This window comes from Lactuca virosa, chromosome 2 (assembly GCF_052849685.1).
Source record: "Lactuca virosa cultivar CGN04683 chromosome 2, Lactuca_virosa_CGN04683_v6, whole genome shotgun sequence".
Classification (NCBI taxonomy): domain Eukaryota; kingdom Viridiplantae; phylum Streptophyta; class Magnoliopsida; order Asterales; family Asteraceae; genus Lactuca; species Lactuca virosa.
The window spans coordinates 193,462,134-193,486,124 of NC_136427.1; the positions used below are offsets into that span (position 1 = coordinate 193,462,134).

The 23,991-nt window shown below is 34.9% G+C and overlaps 2 protein-coding genes across 3 annotated transcripts; both read left to right on the plus strand.

The window, feature by feature from the left end:
• The first annotated feature begins 10,876 nt into the window (after window positions 1-10,876).
• Window positions 10,877-13,088, plus strand: LOC145159940 (GLABRA2 expression modulator-like). Of its 2 annotated transcripts, XM_079078994.1 has the most exons (5): window positions 10,877-11,454; window positions 11,705-11,806; window positions 12,201-12,472; window positions 12,544-12,621; window positions 12,697-13,088. In XM_079078994.1, exons 1-5 carry the CDS (start codon window positions 11,079-11,081, stop codon window positions 12,730-12,732), a joined length of 864 nt encoding a protein of 287 aa, XP_078935120.1. In that variant the 5' UTR covers window positions 10,877-11,078; the 3' UTR covers window positions 12,733-13,088. The 2 variants fall into 2 exon arrangements, with proteins under 2 accessions (XP_078935120.1, XP_078935118.1); XM_079078992.1 differs by having other exon boundaries at window positions 10,879-11,454; window positions 12,544-13,088.
• A 5,988-nt stretch (window positions 13,089-19,076) lies between these two features.
• On the plus strand, window positions 19,077-22,581 carry TMK1 (transmembrane kinase 1). Its single transcript, XM_079078995.1, has 2 exons — window positions 19,077-21,472; window positions 21,767-22,581. Exons 1-2 carry the CDS (start codon window positions 19,177-19,179, stop codon window positions 22,297-22,299), a joined length of 2,829 nt encoding a protein of 942 aa, XP_078935121.1. The 5' UTR covers window positions 19,077-19,176; the 3' UTR covers window positions 22,300-22,581.
• The last annotated feature ends 1,410 nt before the right edge of the window (window positions 22,582-23,991 follow it).

Here is a 23,991-nt window from a genome sequence, read left to right on the forward strand (position 1 = left end):
CCGGTTCCTTATTAACCAAAACAATCTAAACGAAAGTTGATGTCTACGTAAATACGATTCTGTCAATGTAAAGAACGTCGAGAAAGGAGCTCGTATGAAGAAGTTGTGAATTTTGCAAAGCCTTTACAGTGTATTCCTTATAAAAATAGAATGTGAATCAGCCGACAAAGTCTAAATGATGTTGTAGTACTCCTCGATAGGAAACCGAGGATATAAAGTACGTTGAAAACGAAGCTCGTATGAAGAAGATATGAGTATTCGAAGATTTCGAATTTTACCCGAAACTGATGACGTGGAGGCACCAGAGTGTGCCACGTAGCAGAGGAGACAGCCTTGTCTCCCAACTGACTTAATGGCGTGGCACCACATAATGTCGACACTTGGCCCAAATGAAAGTTGCCACATGGCGCCATAAGGATGCGAAACATTGTGGAACTGTAGGGCCTCCCTTCCTCCCCAAGAAATGTTGATGTGGCAAGATCTGGAGGCGACACATGGAAAGATGTGGCGCAGCGCAGCCTTCAAAAATTTCTATAAATAGGCTGATTTTCCTTCGTTTTTTGCTCCTTTCTCACACGTTTTCTCTCAAACTCTTTCCGTAATCCGAGGCTCGAATCTAGGAGTTTTCAAGTTCTAGTAGTGAAGTTCTAGAGCATCCAATATCCCGACAAAATAGAGGTTTCAGTTTCAAAGTTCTGCCCGCATAGTTTTCGGAGAAAACATGTAAGTTGAGTTATACTTTCTATGCTTTAAATGTAACTTATATTTATGTTCATATTTGTTATTATGAAATTACAAATAAGATTTATCAGTAATATCAGTCGTTATACTGATCAATCTACTTACAGGAGTGAAGTCTAGGTTAGATCTGTGAGGTATTTAAAGTGGATTTTCCAAACGGTACATCTTTTTACCAAACAGATCCTACCTCCAGAGTGAACTTACCTGGTCATTCCTTATCTGATAGAACTCGGTATTTCTTTAGGATTATTGAAGAATCTGGTAATGATTAATATAATCTTATAAATACGAATGAATACTAAGACTTAGTAACATTCGTATTTACGTCAATTAAAAGGGAAAAGATGAAGTGTTAGTCAGAGAGCTGATTTTCCCTCAAGTCTTCCACCTTAAACGGCTGAGTGCATAGTTTCTTTCATGAACATTATTTTAATACAAGTATTTATTAAAAGTATTAAATATATGTTGAAAGTTTATATATGATTTAAATGCTTATTATCTAAAATATATGTTAAATATATATTAGATAACATACACTGTGCGAACTAGATATGATTATATATGTGTTAAAGTGTATATATGGTATTATTACATGATAATATTAATGGAAGTATTATTACTTAAAAGATTAATGTATATTAAATACTTGATACTTTGTGTTAAATATATACATTGAATTATGATAGTGTTGTCTAAACAAGGTTAGTATTGAAAGTTGATTTCAGGGATTGTAGTCTTGTCTAAGTTTTAAACTAATACATATAAATGATGTTTAGTACCAAGTTGAATAAGGGTATAGTCATACCCTATAGTATTGCATGACCAGGAAAACTATATAAAAAGGGAATTACAAGTATTGTTATTTTGTCTAGTTACAAACTAAGGTTTGTCAAGGATATTTAGTTCAAAAGTAAGTTGAACGAGTGTTTAGTTATACCCTGTTTTGTAGTGATATTGCATAAGCAGTAAATCTATGTGTTAGATTGATTATGGATATTGTTGTCTTGTCTAGTTATAAACTAAGACTTGAAAGGAATACTTGGTTCAAATAAGATGGATATTGGGTAGTTTTATAATGGGATGTGTGTGAGATTCGAACAAAGAGTAGAACTATGTTCGATGACACTGATGTTTGGTGGGATACGGGTTACGTACTGGAGTATTATATTATTATTCCCATTCCTTTTTGGATAGCCAAAAATGGTGTGTTTGTATTTGACAACCATAAATGGTGTCTCTGTATCTGTTAGGGGCAGGATCCCATAATCATATTCAGGATCTTTAATATCCCGGAAGTATCAGAATCCTTAAACATATCTTAAGATCCTGATTATTATCTCTAATATTTCCTAACACTTATAACGGCTATATTCTTCTTTCTTTTTTCTCACATGTGCAGAATTAGTGAACTCAAGACTCATTCTCAACGAAGAATCACTTCAACCAAGCTTAAGACCCCGGAATACCAAGTCAAACAATGTGCAAATACTTATTCAAGGAGGATCCCGGAAATCTCGGACTTCTTGTTAATTAGATTAGACTATAAATAACACATGTAAATCGCACACTACACACATAGTTAGCTCTACCATTACACTTGTACTTGTATTATCTTCATCATCTCTGTAATCTAAAGTTAAAATCAATAAAAAGCAACAAGACAGTTGATCATTATCACATCCCAAGGTTTTATGTCGGAGATCCTATAAAGGATAAAGGACGTTCCTTGTAACTCACTTCTTCCACTTTGATCACTATTCTACACTTATATTACACTAACACCACAGCCTATCATTTGGTTGAATTGCACTTGATTGATTTTTTGACCAAAAACAATTTGGTGCCCACCGTGGGGCTGTGGTGTTCACAATCGTTCGAGAATCATGTCTATCCAACCGACCTTATCCTCTTCCTCCATTCCTACCATTTCCTCTAAAAACCTTACTCCACTTCCAGGCGAAGCTCCCAAGAAAACTTATGAGGCACCGAAGAAAAACACCTCTCCGATACTCAAGGAAATGGAGAGAATGAGGGCAGAGATCCACAAACCCCAAGAAGCGACACCCTCGATCTTACAACCCAAGATCCTGAACTTTGACAGTACAGGATCCTCAATAAATCGCAGCGAGATAGGATCCTCAATATCGACCCCTACTCCCACTTGGGGTGCAGCTCCTAAAGAGCACGCTCATATGATCCATGATCCCGGTGAAACCTTCATTACTCCCTATAACAAGGATCCTGGTAACTTCGTAAAGAATAATACTTTTAATACTAACTCCATGGATGTTGATGCAGGAATAAGCCCGATCATGGCCAAGGAACTTCAGCAGTTAAGGCAGATGATCTCAAGTGTGCCCGGGGTGGTCCAACCTATACCGGAAGTCTCCCCAACGAGCCACATGATCTCAAGATTTTCTACGGCGATTGCTGACAACGAAGTCCCAAAGCGTTTCCAAACTCCCAGCATGAAGCCTTACGATGGGACTACGGATCCCGAAGAACATGTGACACAATACAGGGAAAGAATGGAGATCATCCCCATTCCCACACATTTGAAGGAAGCTTGCCTATGCTTTGGTTCGACCCTCACAGGATCAACCTTGAAATGGCTAATAAATGTTCCTCCTTACTCTATTACTTTGTTTACACATTTAGTTAATATAACATTCTTATGTGTTCATATATCTTTAATCACGAGTTATGTGAATGTTTTGTTTGTTGGTTAATTTCTTGGTTAAGGAATAAATCTTCAAATTAACAAGCAACAATTGATTTATGTGTTTGTGTTCATTTTTCACCTAAGTCAAGAAAATATTTTCTCCGTAATGTTAATGAAAGCATGTTGATTATCTTTTGAATTTGGTGACTCTTAAACCTTAATGCTAGTTGATTTTCTCAAATAATATGTTTCATTGGTTTGTGACTAAAACTAAGAAAATGTGTTATGTAAGTCCCAAATCTGCTTGTGTATCAATCACATCTCTTTTATGGTACGAAATCCCAATCAAACGGATGATGTCAGATCAAAATAGAGGAGAAGGAGAAGAAGAAGAAGAATATGAATCTATGATGTATTCAAGATTAGAATGATGAACAATACACAAGATTCACACACACTTGCACCTTCTCTCTAACTTTCTCTCTCTAGATAACCTTAGAATACACACACTTAAGCTCCTCTAGCCTTACACTCCTCATCCACCTAACACTTATATATATGGCACAACCAGTCGTGAACAGGTTCACGGCCGTGAACCAGTTCACGACCTTGAACACCACCTGGCTGTGAACACACCCAACCGCAAACACATCTAACCGCAAACACCAAGGATGTTTACGGTCCTAGACTAAAAAATACAATTGCCTAGAAAATCAAAGTATAAACCATATTTTAGACCCAACAATCTCCCCCTTGGTTGATAGCTTTCTTTTCTAATTGACCCAACAAGCTCCCCCTAAAAAGTAGCTGACTTTTCTTGTCAATCTTCATTGGGAGCTTGGCTTCAGCATTAATCTTCAAATTCTTCACAGCTTCAAGATAAACTTAATGAATCTTCAATAAATGACTTCATCTTGATCACTTGGGCTTTTCTTCAGAATTTGGCTTTGAACGCACGTTGGGTGAGGAGACTTCTTGAAAAGATTCTTGAAAGATGGCACTTTCAGCTTGAGAATATTCAGAGAGAACAATAGAGAGATCTAATCTTCTGGATCACTTCAGCAGGTACAAGATAGCAGCAAATTGATTGAGGAGGCTTCAATGCAACTTGTCACATAATCTTCAAGTCAGCGTCACCTTGCTTCTGGGGTTGAAGGATTGAATTTTGAAAGAATACTCTTCATTTCTTGCTCCTTCGAATGATAATTCTTCGATCATCACGGATGAAGCTTTGGCTTAGAAAATCTCGATACAGTCTCCATGAGTCTCATCTACACCTGAATTCACTTTTTAAGACAAAACAAAACTAAAACAAAACTTAGCACACAATATTTTTGGATTTTTTTTATAGTTTCTGAAAAAAAAAACAGAAACAAAAATATTTTTGGATTTTTGATTTTTCTGAACAAGAAATAAAAACAACACTATTTTTGGATTTTTTTTAATTTTCTGATTTTTGTTTGATTTTTGAATTTTCTAATTTTTTGTTTGATTTTTGAATTTTTTTTGTGCATAGAGGAAAACTATGAACAAATTTAACAAAAACAAAAATATTTGGGATCAAAGTTGTGAGACAGTCTTAACTTTTTTTATCAGTACCTTCACCTTCATGAATAAATATGGTCAATTGCCGGTATTGTGGTCTACTTAAACACGAAGGATATCGACAAATTTTTCCAAAAATATACCATTTAGCTGACGACGACCATGGGTATTGTTGTCCACTTAAATTAAGCAGCGAGATCTACAGACAACCTCTAAATGGTTCAATTTTAGTTGCACTAGAACATATTCCCCACTTCCCGATATACCCTGATTATCAAGAACTTCCAAAGAACTCCTTACTTTAGGTGAGTAAACAATTATTAAGGAGGAAGTCAGATTTAGAAATAGGTGCATATGTTGTGTCCCAGGTCAGATCTCTTTCAATCACGCAGAGGGGACAACATATGACTAACAGAGATAGAGGGATTGAGAGGTAGAATGTTGCATATGTTGTGTCCCAGGTCGGATCTTCCGATCACGCAGAGGGGACATCATATGGCTAACAGATAGAAAGAATTTCATAGATAAGGAGGTGCGTAGAATTAGAGTTGCATATGTTGCAATCCAGGTCGGATCTCTTCCAATCACGCAGAGGAAGCAACATATGACTGACAGATAGAAAGCAAGAAAATAATTTCCTACAGACGTACTTTATCAGAACCCCCCAGTTGCCCTATCAGAACCAGAATTAAGGACATAAGTCCGTACATCAAGGAAAAGTTGATCCATAGTTCTAGATGCGTATTAATTTAGTGTATCCCGTGGGTTCCCGTGTTTATCTCACTGCTCAATCTACCCGAGCGTCGTATGGTAAGTCCAAACAATCCTATCTAAATCCACACTGTCAAATCCTTCGAGCCTACCAGCACATTGAACATATAGTCTAGACAATTCAGATTCAGTCCCTTACACATGTTTAGACTGCTCATTATCACTTTATTGATATCACTTCCCAAAGAATACCTACTAAAGAAAATAAAAATTGTCTTCAAAACGAATCAGTTTAAGATAAACTCAGGAGTATAGAGAAGAAAGCGCAAACCGTAAGTCACCGATTGAATTTGCATCCAGAAGGTCTGAGAACAGCACACATAATCTCAGAACAAATCCGAAAATTCTTCACATCGTTAAGCACAAACCCCATGTGTGATATTTCCTTTATTCCCTTCCCGCAAAGGACACATACTCTCAAACAATGTTTTGAGTGTTGCACAGTTGAGAGATGTCCCCTATCATGTGCCTGGAACAGCCACTACCAACAAACCGAAGTCTGATGATATGCCTCCATAGCTGCTCCGACACAGAGTGGGATCAGTTGGTCTTTGGAACCCAGTCCATTTTGAAACTGGGTTGACCTTTGTCATCTGTGCAAGGAACTCTCTCCCATGACATGTTCTGCTTATCACAAACAGAAGATGTAGAAACGTTAGAGTCATTAGGTGATTTGGGAGATTGAACCTTTGGTACCCATTTATAGTTGGGTTTAACCCATTTCTTGTTCGATCCGATGGGTGCCTTATCGCTTGCTTTTGAACTTGAAGTCGGCCGTCGAGATGGCTTTTACCTAACCGGTCTTGGCTTCACTGGAGCATCTCTTGAGCTTGGCTTCTTGGCCGACTTTCCCTTCTTGTCCTTGGGATTTTGATTATTGGCCTTGTGGGTTTTTTTCTTAGCCTTCTGCGCGTTCCAGTCACCATTGTGCGATTGTGACCTCGAATGATTTCTTTTGAAGAATCTCCCACTTTGCGCGTTCTGCCAGCCTTGTGCGTAGTAGGGAACGTATGCGCGATTTGGACAATTTCGGGCAATGTGTCCAGGTGTTCCACAGTGAAAACATGTCTTTTTCTTCACTGGGAAGTTGTTTCTTCCTGCCCCTGGTGGCGTGTCCTTGCCTCGTTTCTTATTGTTCCTACAAGCACACTTGCAACAAGCACTCTGTTTGGCTTGAATTGGTGGCCTGTATTTACCAACAGCAGGTTGATCAGAAGTAACTGAGTTAGAAGCAACAAATTCATAGTTCAAGGAGACATTGGTTTGTTCAAAAGTGTTCTCCTTGTTCTCTTCTTCCACTACTTTACCTGCACAAGAAGTATAAACATAAGTATTTTTCATCTCAATACCCTCAGTTGGCCCTGATTGTTCAGTCTTAACTGAAACTGGAGCAGGGGGTTAGCCATACTTAAGGTGTGCTTCATTTTCATTTTCTTCCTTAGCCAGAGGGGTGAAAGTGTAGTGATCATTGAAAGGAGGTGGAACATCGTGATACCCTAGACCCTTGTTTTGATTATCTTTAAATGTTAATTGTTTTTCTATCATGGACACAACTACCTCACTTGACACATCAAATTTTTTAAAGTTGAATTCAACATCTTTATATTTGGCTTTTAATCCATCAACTTCGGCAGTCACAACATCAAAATCTTTCTTAAGATATCTATAATGGACACACTTGTCACTGTACTCTGCCTGTAATTTCCCAAAGTCCTTAGTTTTGGCCTCTAGTTGTTCTTTTAATGGTTTTAGGCCTTTCCTAAGTTTGTACCCCTCATATTTAAGTTCCTCATTTTCTCTTTTTAATAAATCGATGTGTTCACGTAAATTTTTTTATAGTTTAATGCAAGTTTGAAAGCATGAAACTTCATTGACCGGAATGTTTGAGGAACTCATTGTTTAAAAATATGCCCTTTGACTTAAAACCTCAAAAGTCAACCTTAAAAGTCAAATTTAAAAAGTCAAACTTAAAAGTCAAACCGAAAAGCTAAATTTGAAAATTTAAAAGTTAAACGAGAAAGTCAAAGGTCAAACTTGAAGTCAAAGTCAAAATTTTAGGTTAAAAGTCAATTTATAAAAGTCAAAAATTAAAAACTAAAATTTTTTGGGTTGAAAATGAAATTTAAAAATAAAAAAATTTGAATTTTGGGTTGAATATGTTAAGAATGCGAAATTAGGAACCGAGAAAGCGAATCCTTTTGAATTAAATCTGGGAGGAATGTATCAAGTTGCTTGCTAGATGAGATGGTAAGGCGCCTGGTTGAGTGTGTGGGAGATCCGGGTTCGATCCTTGCAACCCCAAAATCCCTCTTTTTTTTAAGTATATGCCGTGAATGCGAGGACTGCTGAGCCGACCGAGAACTCCTGCTGACCGCAAACAAGCGAGGACCGCAGACGAGACTTCGGACTGCACACACTTCTCGGTCGTAAACGGACTTCGGACCGTGAACGCTTCTTCGGGCCGTGAAGGCTTCGGACGTTTCGGGGCCGTGAAAGCTGCTTCGGAGGCCGAGAACCCTTCTTCTGATCGGCCTTGAACACTGCTTCAGATACGAAAAAAACAACGATTTTTGCCCCTTTTTGCTCCAAAACTCGATCAAAAACTCGTTTTTATGAAAAACACGAAGAACAAAACCCCCTAATTTTCAAAGATCTATCTAAAAACGCAAAAATCCTTCAAAAATAAGATCAAATACGCTCCAGGTCTGGAAAAATTGATTGATACAATCCAAGCTCTGATACCACTTGTAAGTCCCCAATCTGCTTGTGTATCAATCAGATCTGTTTGATGGTGCGGAATCCCAATCAAACGGATAATGCCAGATCAAAATAGAAGAGAAAGAGAAGAAGAAGAATATGAATCTATGATGTATTCAAGATTGGAATGATGAACAATACACAAGATTCACACACACTTGCACCTTCTCTCTAACTTTCTCTCTCTAGAACACCTTAGAATACACACACTTAAGCTCCTCTAGCCTTGCACTCCTCACCCACCTAACACTTATATATATGGCACAACCAGCCGTAAACACCACCTGGCCGTGAACACACCCAACCGCAAACACATCTAACCGGAAACACCAAGGATGTTTACGGTCCTAGACTAAAAAGTACAATTGCTTAGAAAAGCAAAGTATAAACCATATTTTAGACCCAACATGTTATGAGCTTCTCAAGCCATTATATTAATTAAGAAAAGTCTAGGTAATTTCAAGCGTCTTGGATTACTATAGCCAAATTATAATTTCATTACAAGTATTACACCTTGCGTTCTAATGATTTATTAACCAAATGTTCATATGATGAAATTCTAAAGTCAACCATTCCATCCATATTGATTTTTATCAACTTTTATTTGTTTGAATTACATTCATATTATGCTAGTTAAATTAGATTCATGGCAACTAAAAAAATCTAAAATCCCCGTTGTTTAATTTTATTGTCATTTTACAAGTATTTTTATAAAGAGATTTTCATTGAGTTACAAATTAAATCAATCCTCGTGGATTTGATCTCTTTACCATTATACGTTATTTCAATGTACAATATTTATGGTATTTATTTGTTGGCATCGACAACCACCAAAACATATGGTTAGACACATATGATAAACCACGTATAGCATCATAAACACTTTATCATACTTATATTCACATAAACCTCATATATTGTCCCCACAACGCCTTCACAACTTCAAATTCATATAATATATGCATGGAATTATACCACACACATATGGATACAAATGTAACTTTGATCGTTTGATCAACTCACATCACTAGAACAAATGTGAATCACAAGTTAATAACACTAGGACAAGTGCAAAGCACAAGTTGATCATTGGGTATAACATGAAGACAAATGCATAACACAAGTTGATAATGCTAGATCAATGTGAAGCACATGTCGATACCTAAGAGTAACATGAGGACAAGTGTATGACACAAATCGATATTTTTCACGCAAGAGTAGCTATACCGATTAGACATTAGGGGAAGATGTTCTAGAATGTAAGCGTGATCCTCTTTGAAGCTTTTATTCATTACATATGTCACACACCCTTTTTCCCTTTATACCCGTTAACACTTCATGTGAAAACATTTTTCACATAAAATCCTTTGATAGTGAAAAACACTTAAACCTTTTAAAAACTTTAACCATTTGACAACTTTGACCCTTTAACAACTTTAAAATGCCACGTAAAATCACATATAAGTAGTATAGTATCTTAAACATATTTAATAAACCGTTTAACATATTGCATGCTATATAAAATAACTAAAAGTATATTTAACACATTACATGCTACATAGATCACATAGAAGATATGTATAATGACATAATACATAGATAACACATAACAAGTAAAACAATTTATCTGTACAAAGGATGTGCACATAGAAAAATCTATGTACTCAAATTAGCTTCTACAATGTTGCTTTCCTTGTGTGATGTCTTCTAATCTCTCTAAAGCGTCGAGGAAGCCCTATACATAATTATAATATCATTAATCTTAAGTTTCAATACCTTATAAGTAATCTTCTTTTGGGGCTTTAATAGCATATTGTTAAGTTGGTGTCACTACATTAACTATGTAAGTTAACTTCTTTGTTTTTGCTTGTAATCATAATGATTCGCATGGTCCTTTGGAATACACAATATCCAAATATGTGAGTAGTGTTCAAAGTTGTCTCATTTATATACTTTTATATGTGTTTGTTAATCTCTTTAGAATGCACATGGACACCTCTTTCTTTCTCTCTCTCTCTCTCTCTCTATATATATATATATATATATATATATATATATATAGTTCTTTATTAGGCTCTTTAAACCTTTCTTTGTACACATACATACATTTATATATGTATAGACACATCATTAGTCATTTAATTTAACACTAGAGAAAGTTTTTTGTCATTTCACATGGTTAGGGACCAAAACTGCAATGTCTTTTGGGACAATTTCGTTACAAAATAAATATTAGACTAAAACCGCTTTCTTTTATAAATCATAGGGACCATTTTTAAAATTAACCCTCAAAGTTATAAATGAAGGGTTACAGTTAAAAGAAGTTCGAAATTGAGGGGTTAGACTTGGTTTTAGTTAATACTTCAAGATCGAATATCTTTTCCCAAGAGAGGAAAGGAGGAGGAATCCATTTCATCTCCCCTGCGAAATATATTGAAAATGTTGGACCTGAAAATCGTAATAGAAAACAAAGAGACTCGATTTCATTCGCATCCCGCGTTGGGCGCCGTTTTTTGACGCGCCACCTCACGCGCCGTCGAATTCCATCCGTTCTTCAAAAGCTAGAACTAAAAAGCTTTATCAATCAAAAAAGCCTGTCCAGATGATGGAATCGCCGAACGGTTCTACAGGAGAAGAGCACTTGACGAAGAAATCGGACGCATCGGATCGCGATCACTCCCTGATTCATGTGAAGCTGGCTCAGGATCCGGATCCGAGTCCGAAAACACATCCGGTTTCCCTTGAAAGGGACAATGCTGAGATAACTGATGACCATTCTTCGTCAACAACAACACCGGGAACTTATTCGCCGTCGCCGACGGCTATCCGATCGAAGAAATCGGTTCGGTGGAGTCAGGATTTGGTGGAGGAGAGGACGTTGCCACCGTTGGAGAAGGGTGATGACGATTACGATTCATCTAATCCTTATGTTAATCGTTCTCAGGGATCATCCAATTCTCCCGCATTCAACATCAACAGTTAGGTTTTTTCCTGTCTTACATTCCAAGCCTGCAAAAACTTATTATTTCTCAAATTGCTTTTGGATACCTATCGTAGTTCCACTTCTCAGGTTATACTTTGTATGCAAAAATTGATATTCCTGTCTTGCATGTTACTCTTTTCCGCAAGTTTATATAATAGTGCTCATGGATTGAGCTGTAATTGGATAACAACTAATAAGAACACACAATATGTTCATAGATTCACAGTTACTGCTGCGTTTTACAGATTCTATGGACAATATTAAAGATGCTCTTGGTAGATGGAGAAAGAAGGTCGGAGAAGCTACAAAAAAAGCAGAGGATCTCGCCGGCAATACTTGGCAACATTGTAAGTGTTTTAACCTTTTCTTTTTGTGTGTTTTTCGCCTTTCTTTTTCCTTCAAGTTAGTTTCATTCATCTATTTGTGTCATTGTGGATAAATCATATATGATCAAGACAACTATCAAATAAGTCCAGTTGATATAAATTGCAAAATATTCCCCAATTTATATCCTTTCAACTGCATTTAGGAATATGTATAGCCTATGACGCTGATAGTTTTCTTGAGTATAAAAAGGGAACCTATCAAATTGCATAGAACACTAATGGTGAATCTCATTTTCAAAGCAACTCCAATATTGTGAACAAAACCGAAAACTTAATTCTCAAATTTATGTGTTGAAAACAATACATTAAGAACTATGTATGACATTTCTTCATTAAATTCTTGTTTTTATATCAGTGAAAACGGCTCCTAGTCTTACAGATGCTGCATTAGGAAGAATAGCACAGGGAACTAAAGTTCTAGCAGAAGGAGGCTATGAAAAGATATTCAGACAGACATTCGATACAGTTCCAGAAGAGATTCTTCAAAATTCATATGCTTGCTACCTGTCCACGTCAGCAGGCCCTGTCATGGGTGTCTTATATGTATCCACTGCAAAACTTGCATTCTGTAGTGACAACCCATTGTCATATAAATCCAATGACAAAACCGAATGGAGCTATTATAAGGTACATATGTAGCTGAAAAACTAACTTATAATTATTAAATAGACTAATTTTTTTTTTTTAAATATTAATAGGTGATAATACCATTACAGCAGTTAAAGGAAGTGAACCCATCATCAAGTAGGGCAAATTCATCTGAGAAATATATTCAGGTGATATCAGTGGATAGTCATGAGTTTTGGTACATGGGGTTTTTAAATTATGATGGAGCTGTTAAGTGTCTACAGGATGCCATACAGACACGTGGCACAATTTCAGTGTGATGGGGTCAAGATTCAAGATTCAAGATTCAATTCAGTGTGTTATCATGTTATGATGTTAATGGCTTGAAAAAGGTCTTAATGGGGAAAGAATTTTTGAGGGAAGTGATTGTTGTGAAAACAAGTGGTATTTATGAAGGTGCAAAAATGGTGCACAGGTGGTGTATTTGGACATGGGTTTTTTTTAGTACACGTATACACGCTTTTTGGCCCAATAGGGTTGTAATTTAATAATTTTTAATTCATGTATTGAATTTGAGAAATATTTTGTTTTTTTTTTTTTTTGTTTCTAGGATTTTGGGTTTATGTTTGTGATTGGTAATTGAAACAGCAAAGTTTGGTTTACGAATGTTTTTGAAGTTTTCTTGTACATTGAAATAAGTTGCTTAATATGTGGAGTTTTGTCTTTTGAACTAAATTTAATGGAAAAGAAAGAAGATAAAGTTGAACTTACAGAAAAGACAAGTGTTATATCATTTACTTTAAGGGCTAAATACAAAAAGTAGCAACTAATTTTTTATTTTTTAATGTGGTTTATAGCATTTTTTTTTCTTAATTAGGTATTGTATTTAATTTTTATTGTATTTAATTTTTATTTTTCTTATTTTTTTTCTTTATTGGTCTATTTAGTTTTTATAACAAAATGTTTACCCATATTGTTAAACCCATCACAATTCGCCTTGTTCTTTCCCTTGCTTTTACATTCTTTTACATTTGTCATCTTTTACTCATGTCTTAGGTCCCGTTTGATAGTTTCTGTCTGGGAAAGTGCTATATGGTAAAGTGCTGTCTGGGAAAGTTTTTTGACTGGGAAAGAAATCATGTTGTTTGATTGTACATCTGATTGACTGTGCTGAATGATGAAAAATGACCCGGTTTATGTCCAATAGTTATGGGATGGATATGATTTTTTAAAATAAATTAGAATAGTGGTGGTGTTGTAAAAAAAAAGAATTAATCCAATAAAAATAAATTAAAAAATTAACTAAAAGAAATTAATAATCTAATAAGGTAGTATTTATTAATATATAAATATTATATATTATAAATAATATTTATGAATATATAATAATCCAATAAAAAGAATTAATCCAAAAAAGAATTATTTAAAAGAAATTAATAATCCAATAAAATAATATTTATTAATACATAAATATTATATATTAAAATAATATTTCTTAATATAAAATAATACATTAAAAAAGTAATAATTCAATAAAAAATAAATTTAAAAAAAGTTATTTAAAAAAATTAAAAAAAGATGCGGGGTTTGGTGCATAATTGTCTTTCCAGCCCATTCAGTCAGAAAGATATGATTTTCGGGCTTTCTGGGAAAGACATATCTTACTGGGAAAGACCAATTTTTTTGTGCAAATCAAACAGTCTTTCCGGTCCATTTAGCCAGAAAGATCTGTTTGGACCTGGAAAGATGCGTATCAAACGGGGCCTATATTACCAATATCATATATACCGGGAGTTCATTGTCTAATGTTTCTGCCTTAATTCAACATCTTCATGCTCAATTTCTTTCAATGATCTCGATTGTTTATGTTATTTCTTAGGAATGGAGGCCATTTACAATGATACTTCTTTGCAATCGACTCAATAATAATATTTGTTACTTGTTACAACGTACAAGAATGGACGATAATTAACTTGCTTTAGTGGAACTCCCATGATTGATGTCTTCTTGTATCGGAGTACCATTGGGCTCTACAATATCTTGTCATCACTCACTTTGAGATCGCCTATGCTATCAACAAGGTGCCACAAGTTTCTTCATGCACCGAGTGATAGACATTGGGCTGCAGTAAAGCAAATCCTTTGTTATCTTCTTGGAACGTCTCTTATTATTCAACGTGCCTCTTCTCTTGTCGTTCATGTTTACTGTTACTCTGATGCTGATTGAGGTGGTTGTCCTAATGATTATCATTCCATTAGTGGATATTGTGTTTTTCTCGGCCTAATCTTATTAGTTAGAGTTGTAAGAAAACAACATATGTTTGTCCTAACGAGCAACGTTCCATTAGTGGATACTGTGTTTTTCTCGGGTCTAATGTTATTAGTTGGAGTTGTAAGAATTAAGAAACAACATACAGTTGCTTGAACCAATATAAAGGCGGAGTATTATGCCTTGACTAATACTGTCGCTGAACTCCAATGGACTGTCTCGTTAGTTTGTGAGCTTCGTCTTCCTATTACTTGCCCCACCAAGTGTATGGTGTACAACATTGATGCTACATACTTAGCAACCAATCTAGTTTTTCATCAACGTACAAAACATATTGAAATTGATGTTCATGATATAGTGCTCTCTCAAGCCTTATGTCTCCACTATGTGTTTGAGAGCTCTCAAATGGTCGATACTTTTACGAAAGTATTATCTGTTCCTCTCAACACTATGGGCAAGCTTAGATGGCTCATCGGGGGGGGGGGGGGGGGGGGGGTTGGTTAATGACAGTAGCAAATAGATATAAATTAGGATACTTATATTTACCTGTTAGTATTAGAACTAGTATATAATTTTCTTATATTAGTTATAAATACCTCCATGTAATTGAATCATTGAAGAAATATAAAATTTATTCATTACATATAAACTGTTCTTATATCTTCTCTTTTACATAACTTTAGACTGCAATGCTCTGGCCCATTAATCAAAGATATTGACTTGATTTTGTCAGTTAAGTTTCAAATTTAATTATATTTTTCGTTGTATAATTTTTAAAATCCCAAATTAATTGATTTTCCAGAGATATTATATATTTATTTTCAAATTAGGTTTTTAGCTTAGGGCATATGATTATTTGAACTGCGAAGTCAATCATATATTTAATTTTGTTAATTTGATAAATTTTGTTAATTGTTTGATCTTTGAAATCTTTTGTTCAATACTATGTTATATGATTTTGTTAAACTGATAAAATAATAATTGTACCATGTAATCGGACATTTTTCTTGTTAAATGTATATTACTTGTAAATTTTTTCTTTATACTACTAGAAAAGTAGACTATTTAAATTGGACCTAATATTTTTACTCGACCCAATCATTTTGAACATTTTGTCTCGACCCGATCGTATAGTTAATTGCTAGTCCCCCAATTAAGAAAACTCTTGGATTCACTACTCATAATAGGTAAAGAGAGTAGGAGGGATAAATTTCAAATCCAACACACATACAACTTTAGAAACACTGCAATATTCAACTTCAACATTTGAGCGAGAGATGATGGTTTGACGTCTCCTAGAAAAACACAATATCTAAAAATGGATCATCGTATGTCTAGATATCTGACCCATCGCCAGTATAACCGATTTCCGGTGAGAATGAGAGAAGGAGAGGAGAGTGACTTGGAGTGAGCTTTTATGAGAGGGAGAAAACATTGTGCTTTGACACCATGATAGTTATTGGAATCAATGCATGTCTTTCTCATTAAATTCTATAGTTATTTATATATGAGTTGCTTGAATCCCAATATATGTCAAAAGGAAACTTTCCCGACAATAATAACATCTTAATCTTATAATAATAGGCCTAATAAAGGAAGATTTCCTAAAGATAATAACATCCTAGTCTAATAATAATTATTATAATATGCCTAATAGTCTCTCCATCTCATTTCAAAAAGAGATACCACATATTTTGTGCTCCACCCCCTCCTTTCCCCTTCGTCTTGGTCTTTTCCTGACCATATCTTTCTCAGTTGATCTCTCCATGTGCTATATACACTGTCTTCTTTGTAGTTATTTGTTACCTAAGAAGGCCATTATTACTACATAATTTTACGTTGCTTAACCTTACCCCTTTTATGTAACTCTATTGCACATACGGTTTTTTTTTTTCATTTGTTCATACACTAACTACTCTCTATTCTTTATTGTGCTATGGCGTTTCATATTGCATGAGATGATTCGGTTCGTACACACTTACAATATTATTTATTTATTACTACCTTTTTTGTATTTAGCTCATATTTATAATACATAAAATAAAAACTGTTTGTACTTGTTACATTCTACAAAAAAAATATACAAAATGAAGTTAAAAACTGATATGCTACTAATTTTGATCAACCATTGAATGTTTAAAACTTTAAATCATATAAATGGATAAATCCAGATCGAAAATCTTCTAGAAAAGATTGGAGTAACCAAGGGTAATTTGGTAAGTATAGATTTGGAGATGGGGGTATTTTGGGAATTACAACTTGGTGAGGGGGGTATTGGTTGTACTGGATACCCAACCTGGGGAAACTAAAGGAGTTGGCACTAGAAAAGACTAAAACTTAAATAAAAATAAAAATACATAAAAAGAAGCAACTATCAAAACTCCAACCTGGCTCTTATGAGGCCTTTTTGGCCCATGTTCTCACAAGAATCAAAATATTTTTAAGTGGGCTCCAACTCCCATGTGCTACATAAACCCAATTTACATTTTCCCCACTCAACCTTTCTTCTGTTCACAATTTATACCCACGACTTTTAGTTTTCACGTTTCATGATTGGTTTTAATAATTTAATGCCATCATGGATTGGATATGCACAACCATCTTGTGGCTTGTATTTGTCAATGTATTTTTTTGATTTTTGGGTGGTTGTGGTGTGAGAGGGTCTTTTTATCTTTGTTTTTATAATACTTATTTTATACCTTAAAATTATAATAGTATTATATCATATTTATGTTTTTTATTATTAATTAAATGATATGTGTGGTGATATGCTCTAATGTAACATGAAAATTAGAGCTTAATATATTATCAACTACGATGGTAAATGAAGAATACGATCATGGGCTATTTAAAAGTTTTTTTTTTTTGTTTTTTTTTTGTTTTGTTTTTTTGTGTAGTAGTTTATTGGACACATAAATAAAGATCTCATAACTTTTTCATTATATCAAACAAAAATATTTATTGATACAATATTCATACTGTGATGATTACATTTATTACTTGCTTTAACTTTAATCAAATTAACTTATTTAACTATTTAATTCATCAATTGGGTCATGGAAGTAAGAAGAAATCAATAAAGAAAATATTGACAATCAAAATTCCATTGATGACTTATATTATGTACTAGGTGTAAGACTCATTATTATATGGATTAATTAAAAAAATTAAATATAAGGGTATACATATTTAAGAACTTTGGATTTATAAGAAAATAAGAAAAATAATGAATTATTTAAATTGATTTTTCTTTTAAATTTAAATAAATAAACAAAATAAACTAATGAACTTTAATTTGGGAATTTGGAAATAAAAAGATAAGTCCATTAAAAAAATTAATATTCATTTATTACCACAAAATGACATTTGACAAATTGAAAGAGAGTGTGATATGTGGCAAAAAAAACATTCATTTATTAGAGTAGATTTTAATTGAAATTTGATTGAAAACGTTAAGAGTTTATAAAACATAGAAATATGAATTTAAATATGCGAAAAAATCTATAAATATTTGTATTTATTTTCTCTTAACATATCGCACTAATTTAACATGGACTATATATTTTTAGCATGACACGATCCAAAAGAAAAAATAAAATTATTGTAACCTTGGAAATAAAAGGTTATAAAATACAAATTAAGACATCCACTAAAAAGTTACAATAAATTGAAAGGTGACGAAAATTAGTATTTGCTTTTTTTAAGATGCACAACTTCAAGATATGATAAAGAATATTGATTTGAAACCATAGGGTTACAAATCCACGTCTTTATCATCAAAAGTTGATATGTTCATGTACAAATAAAATCAAACAAAATTGTTGATGGAATGGAACATCAATATTTCCATGAAGAAGATTGACTACAAATCTACAATAGCTAAATGATAAATTAGATTAAAAAAAAGTAATGAATTTGAATTATTTTATTCTTATAGAACAATCCAAAACACAAAGTGTTTGTATTTGAAAAAAAATATTTGTTTGGTAATAATGATTCACAACCAACAGTATTTTAAGGCATGTTTGGTATGAAACTTTTAATAGTTATTGGAAGCTTTCAACTACCAGCGATCAGATCGCTCATAACATTCAACTTTCAGTTAGTTTTATTAAACATACATTTAATATAAAACTTATTGACGACAATTTGAAAATACAAATATTATAAACTATATAAAAGTTTATATAATGTAATATTAATCAAGTTGATTACCTTTTGTAAGATTCAAGCTTTTTCTTTGGTAATCAGATTAAAAAATTAACACAAAGTTTGCTGTCTTTCTTTGTGTTCAGCCCACTCAAACTAAGGACTAAATAAAGAAATAGGGGGAAATTTGAAACATTCTGAAAGTTTAAGGACTAAATAAATATTTACCTTATTAGAACACACAAGCTCTGTATTTCCTTGAGTTGCCATGTTCAGCTTCTTCTTCAACCTCCCAAACACTAACTGAACATTTCTCTCTTTCTCTTTCTCTCTCTCTCTAACAGAAGATGAGAACTCATGTGGGATCGAAGCTTTTGTCCACCATCGTTCTAATATTATCGTCAATCTTCCTCCATGGATACTCTCAATCCGACGCCAACGATGCTGAAGTTATGTTATCACTCAAGAAGGCCCTCAACCCGCCACCAGATCTCGATTGGTCTGATCCGAATCCATGCAAATGGACCCGTGTCGTTTGCTCAGATGAGAAGCGGGTAACCCGTATCCAAATCGGTCATCAAAATCTTCAAGGAACACTTCCCGCAAGCCTCTCGAATCTTACTCAGCTTGAGCGTTTGGAGCTCCAAGGGAACAATATATCGGGTCCTTTACCCACTTTAAACGGGTTAAGCTCATTACAAGTGTTAATGCTTAGCAACAACTTGTTAACTTCGATTCCTGCTGATTTCTTCACTGGTATGTCTTCTCTACAATCTGTTGAAATCGATAACAACCCGTTTTCGAGTTGGGTCATACCCGAAAGCCTCAAAAGTGCTTCAACTCTTCAGAACTTCTCTGCTGTTTCTGCTAACATAACTGGTAAAATACCCGATTTTTTTGGGCCGGATGATTTCCCGGGTCTTGTTAATTTGCACTTGGCTTTCAATGAATTGGAAGGTGAACTACCCATGAGTTTATCAGGCTCACAACTTGAATCTTTATGGGTTAACGGGCAGAAACTCGGTGGAAAGATCGATGTTATACAAAACATGACATTCTTGAAAGAGATCTGGTTGCATTCCAATTCGTTTTCAGGTCCATTGCCTGATTTTTCGGGTTTGAAAGGATTGGAGGTCTTGAATCTTAGGGACAATTCATTCACAGGTCCTGTTCCTGTGTCTTTAACCAATCTTGAATCCTTGAAATCTGTTGTTTTGACTAATAACATGCTTCAAGGGCCCATGCCTAAGTTTAATGATTCAGTTAAAGTAGATATGGCGAAGGATACTAATAATTTCTGTTTGCCTGAGCCTGGTGACTGTGATCCTCGAGTTAATACGTTGTTGTTAATCGCGAAATCAATGGATTATTCCCCTAAGTTTGCTAATAATTGGAAAGGGAACGATCCATGTGCAGATTGGTTTGGGATTACGTGCAACAATGGCAACATTACCATTGTTAACTTTCAGAGAATGGGGCTCACAGGTACGATTTCCCCTGAGTTTTCAGCTTTGAAATCGCTTCAAAGACTCGTTCTTGCTAACAACAATCTCACTGGCACGATTCCCGAAGAGCTCACCACTCTTCCCGCTCTTACCGAATTAGATCTCGCCAACAACAATCTCTCTGGCAAAATCCCAGTTTTCAAGAGTAATTTGGATCTGAACACAGCTGGGAATCCCAATATCGGAAGGGTAATCACTAATTCCAGCGATCCAAATTCACCCAACTCTTCAAATTCGCCAAATTCAACTGGGGTTTCGCTAAATGGTAAAAAGAAGTCAAAAAACTGGCTTGGGGTGGTTTTGTTTTCGGTTCTTGGGGGTATAATCGTCATTTTCTTGATCGCTATCCTGGCGTTATGTCTTTACAAGAAGAAGCAAAAGAAGTTTAGCAGAGTACAAAGCCCTCATGCCATTGTAATTCACCCCCGAAACTCAGGATCCGATAATGAAAGTGTAAAAATCACAGTCGCGGGGTCGAGTGTTAGTGTAGGTGGACTTAGCGAGACACATACGATCCAAACCACCGAAGGAAACGATATCCAGATGGTGGAAGCGGGCAATATGGTAATTTCAATCCAAGTCTTGAAATCGGTCACCAACAATTTCAGTAAAGAAAACATATTAGGTCAAGGAGGATTCGGGACTGTGTACAAAGGCGAATTACATGATGGGACAAAGATTGCAGTTAAAAGAATGGAATGTGGTGTGATTACGGGAAAAGGGTTAGCGGAATTCCAGTCGGAAATTGCGGTTTTAACAAAAGTTAGGCATAGGAATCTTGTGGCACTTCTTGGGTATTGTCTTGATGGAAATGAGAAGCTTCTTGTGTATGAGTATATGCCTCAAGGAACATTGAGTCGACATTTGTTTAATTGGCCCGAAGAAGGATTGAACCCGTTGGAATGGACCCGAAGGTTGGCTATTGCTTTGGATGTGGCTAGAGGTGTTGAGTATCTTCATGGTTTGGCTCAACAAAGTTTTATTCATAGGGATTTGAAACCTTCTAATATTCTACTTGGTGATGATATGCGGGCGAAAGTTGGAGATTTTGGCCTCGTTCGTCTTGCTCCTGAAGGGAAAGGCTCAATCGAGACACGAATAGCCGGAACTTTCGGTTATCTAGCCCCCGAATATGCAAGTAGGGTTTTTAATTACATTTTATCAACCAAATTTATGTTCAAATTACTATGTGAGAGTTTCAATTCCAATGTGGATTGGGCTCCTTGTGGGCGGCACTACTTACGCCAGTCTGCTAGACGCGTAAGTAGTGCCCACAAGGAGTCCGTCTGCCTAGCAGACCGATGTGTATCTGATTTACATTTAACATGATGCTTTTGAGTGGGATGGTGTGAGCTAGCTCAGGGGTTGCTGAAAGAATTTTGCAGTAATGCGTATTTTTAATTCTAATCTTAGGCTAATTTTTTTATTGCAGTTACGGGGCGTGTGACGACAAAAGTAGATGTGTTTAGTTTCGGGGTGATATTGATGGAACTTATCACGGGACGAAAAGCACTTGATGAAAGTCAACCCGAGGAAAGCATGCATTTAGTAACATGGTTTAGAAGAATGCATCTCAACAAGGACACTTTCCGCAAGTCAATCGATCAAACCCTAGACCTAACCGAAGAAAACCTAGCCAGTGTTAGCAAGGCGGCTGAACTCGCGGGCCACTGTTGTGCCCGCGAGCCATATCAAAGGCCCGACATGAGCCATGCGGTCAACGTATTGTCTTCCCTTGTTGAAATGTGGAGACCTTCTGATGAAAGTTCCGAAGATATTTACGGAATTGACCTTGACTTGTCATTGCCACAAGCCCTTAAGAAATGGCAAGCTTTTGAAGGAGGAAGTCATACAATGGATGCTTCGTCTTCTTCGTTTCTTCCAAGTTTGGACAACACGCAGACGAGCATACCGACTCGGCCTTATGGGTTTGCGGAATCGTTTACTTCATTGGATGGGAGGTGATGAGAGGGGTAGATTTGGAATTTTAATTCATGATTTTTTGGAGGGTGATTTTTGGCTTGGTTTTAGGGTGGTTTGAATTATTTTGTGAATCTTGAGTTCTTGTTGTAAAGTATGTAACTTTAGAAAGAACTTGTGCTTTTCCATGTGTAGGGATTCAAATGGTCAATATTTTATTAGAATAGTCTTTTGTAACCTTGGAAATTGTGGTGGGGTTTGATTTTTGTTTTATTATTTTAAATTCTTTCTATGATAAGAACAATAAGAAGGAAGTGCTTTGCCTTGTGTTTTTTTGGCTTTTTGGTAATGGATTTTGAATTGAACATGTGTTACTTTTGAGGTTGGAAAGGAAGAGGGTAAAACTGACATTTCGCACGTGTGTAAACTGTTTAATGATTACGGAACATGGAGTCATGGACTATGAGCTGGGAGTTGTTGATATGAGCAAACCCACTTAAAGATTTACTTGAAGGAAAACAAGTTCTTTTGTTTTCAAGTGATGGATACTTTATGTAATGATTATTATTGTGTTTGAAAAATATCAAGGAAGGAGGTTGGTTATTGTTTTTATAGAATATAATGTTAGGATTATTCATTTGAATAATTATGTTGCTTCAAGGATAAAGATCTTCAAAAGAATTCAAATTAGAATACAAGTCTATAAAGAATAAAGATCTTTAAAAGAATTCAACATAATGATTGTTCCAAATATTGGAATTAAAAGAATTACATCGAATAGCTTAACACACATGATGATTTAGCATATTTGTGTTGGTTCTTGATTTCAGGTATTGTTACAGTGTTACCAACTATTGCATCATTGATTCATTTTGGTTGGCATTATGTCTATCAATAACACAAGTTTTGGGAGAAGTGTATCAAGCAATGACATGTACAAAACAAAACTAGAACAAAACTAAAATTTGAATTCGTTTTTGTATTTAGTGTAAAAAACACGACATTGTGTCGTGTCGTGTTCGTATTCAGAATTCGAATCAAAATGGACACGATAATGACATGTGTTTGTCGTGCTGTGTATGATTAAGTATCAATTTTATAAATTAACAATTTATATTATCTTTATCGTGTTTTAATTAGGTCGTTTTCTTGTTGGTAAAAAAAACATGACATCGTTTCGTATAGTGTTCATGTTAAATAAAATATTGTTGTATCATGTTATATAAAAACACGATACAGTTGTCCACAATCTGAGATAAAGACTTAATCAAGGACAAACAAAATATCTTGCCATCAAGTGATTTCATTAAACTAATCTCTACTACAAAAATCTCAAAGAAAAATTTATTATACTATTTTTTCATTCCCACAATTCTGACAAAATAACCCGATGGTTACTATACTAAATTTTTTTATTAAATACATAAAGGAAATATTTTAAAAATAGAAAGATAATTTACATAGGGTCTTGGAGACCTTTTGGTAATGAACTCTAGACGTTGGATCCCAACCAAATCGTTTTTAGATACCAACATAGATTTTGAACTCCTTTTTAGGCGTCTTGTCCTTTAAACCTTTAAAAATGTATGTTTGAAGGATAAAAGAATGGGGCAATTATGTCTTTCTCGATAAAAAATATATTCAGAAAGTTTTGCAATCATTTTGTGTAGATCAGTTCAAACCGATATGTACTCCTTTAGCACCACACTTAGAACTATATCTCAACATAATACCAAC

Bases quoted from the DNA above. Each gene is read 5' to 3' on its own strand.
- LOC145159940 (XM_079078992.1), top strand. From the start codon at position 11,079: ATGATGGAATCGCCGAACGGTTCTACAGGAGAAGAGCACTTGACGAAG. The intron at 11,455-11,704 runs GTTAGGTTTTTT...TGCGTTTTACAG, and splicing joins TCCCGCATTCAACATCAACA to ATTCTATGGACAATATTAAA. The intron at 12,473-12,543 runs GTACATATGTAG...AAATATTAATAG, and splicing joins CCGAATGGAGCTATTATAAG to GTGATAATACCATTACAGCA.
- TMK1 (XM_079078995.1), top strand. From the start codon at position 19,177: ATGAGAACTCATGTGGGATCGAAGCTTTTGTCCACCATCGTTCTAATA. The intron at 21,473-21,766 runs GTAGGGTTTTTA...TTTTTATTGCAG, and splicing joins TCTAGCCCCCGAATATGCAA to TTACGGGGCGTGTGACGACA.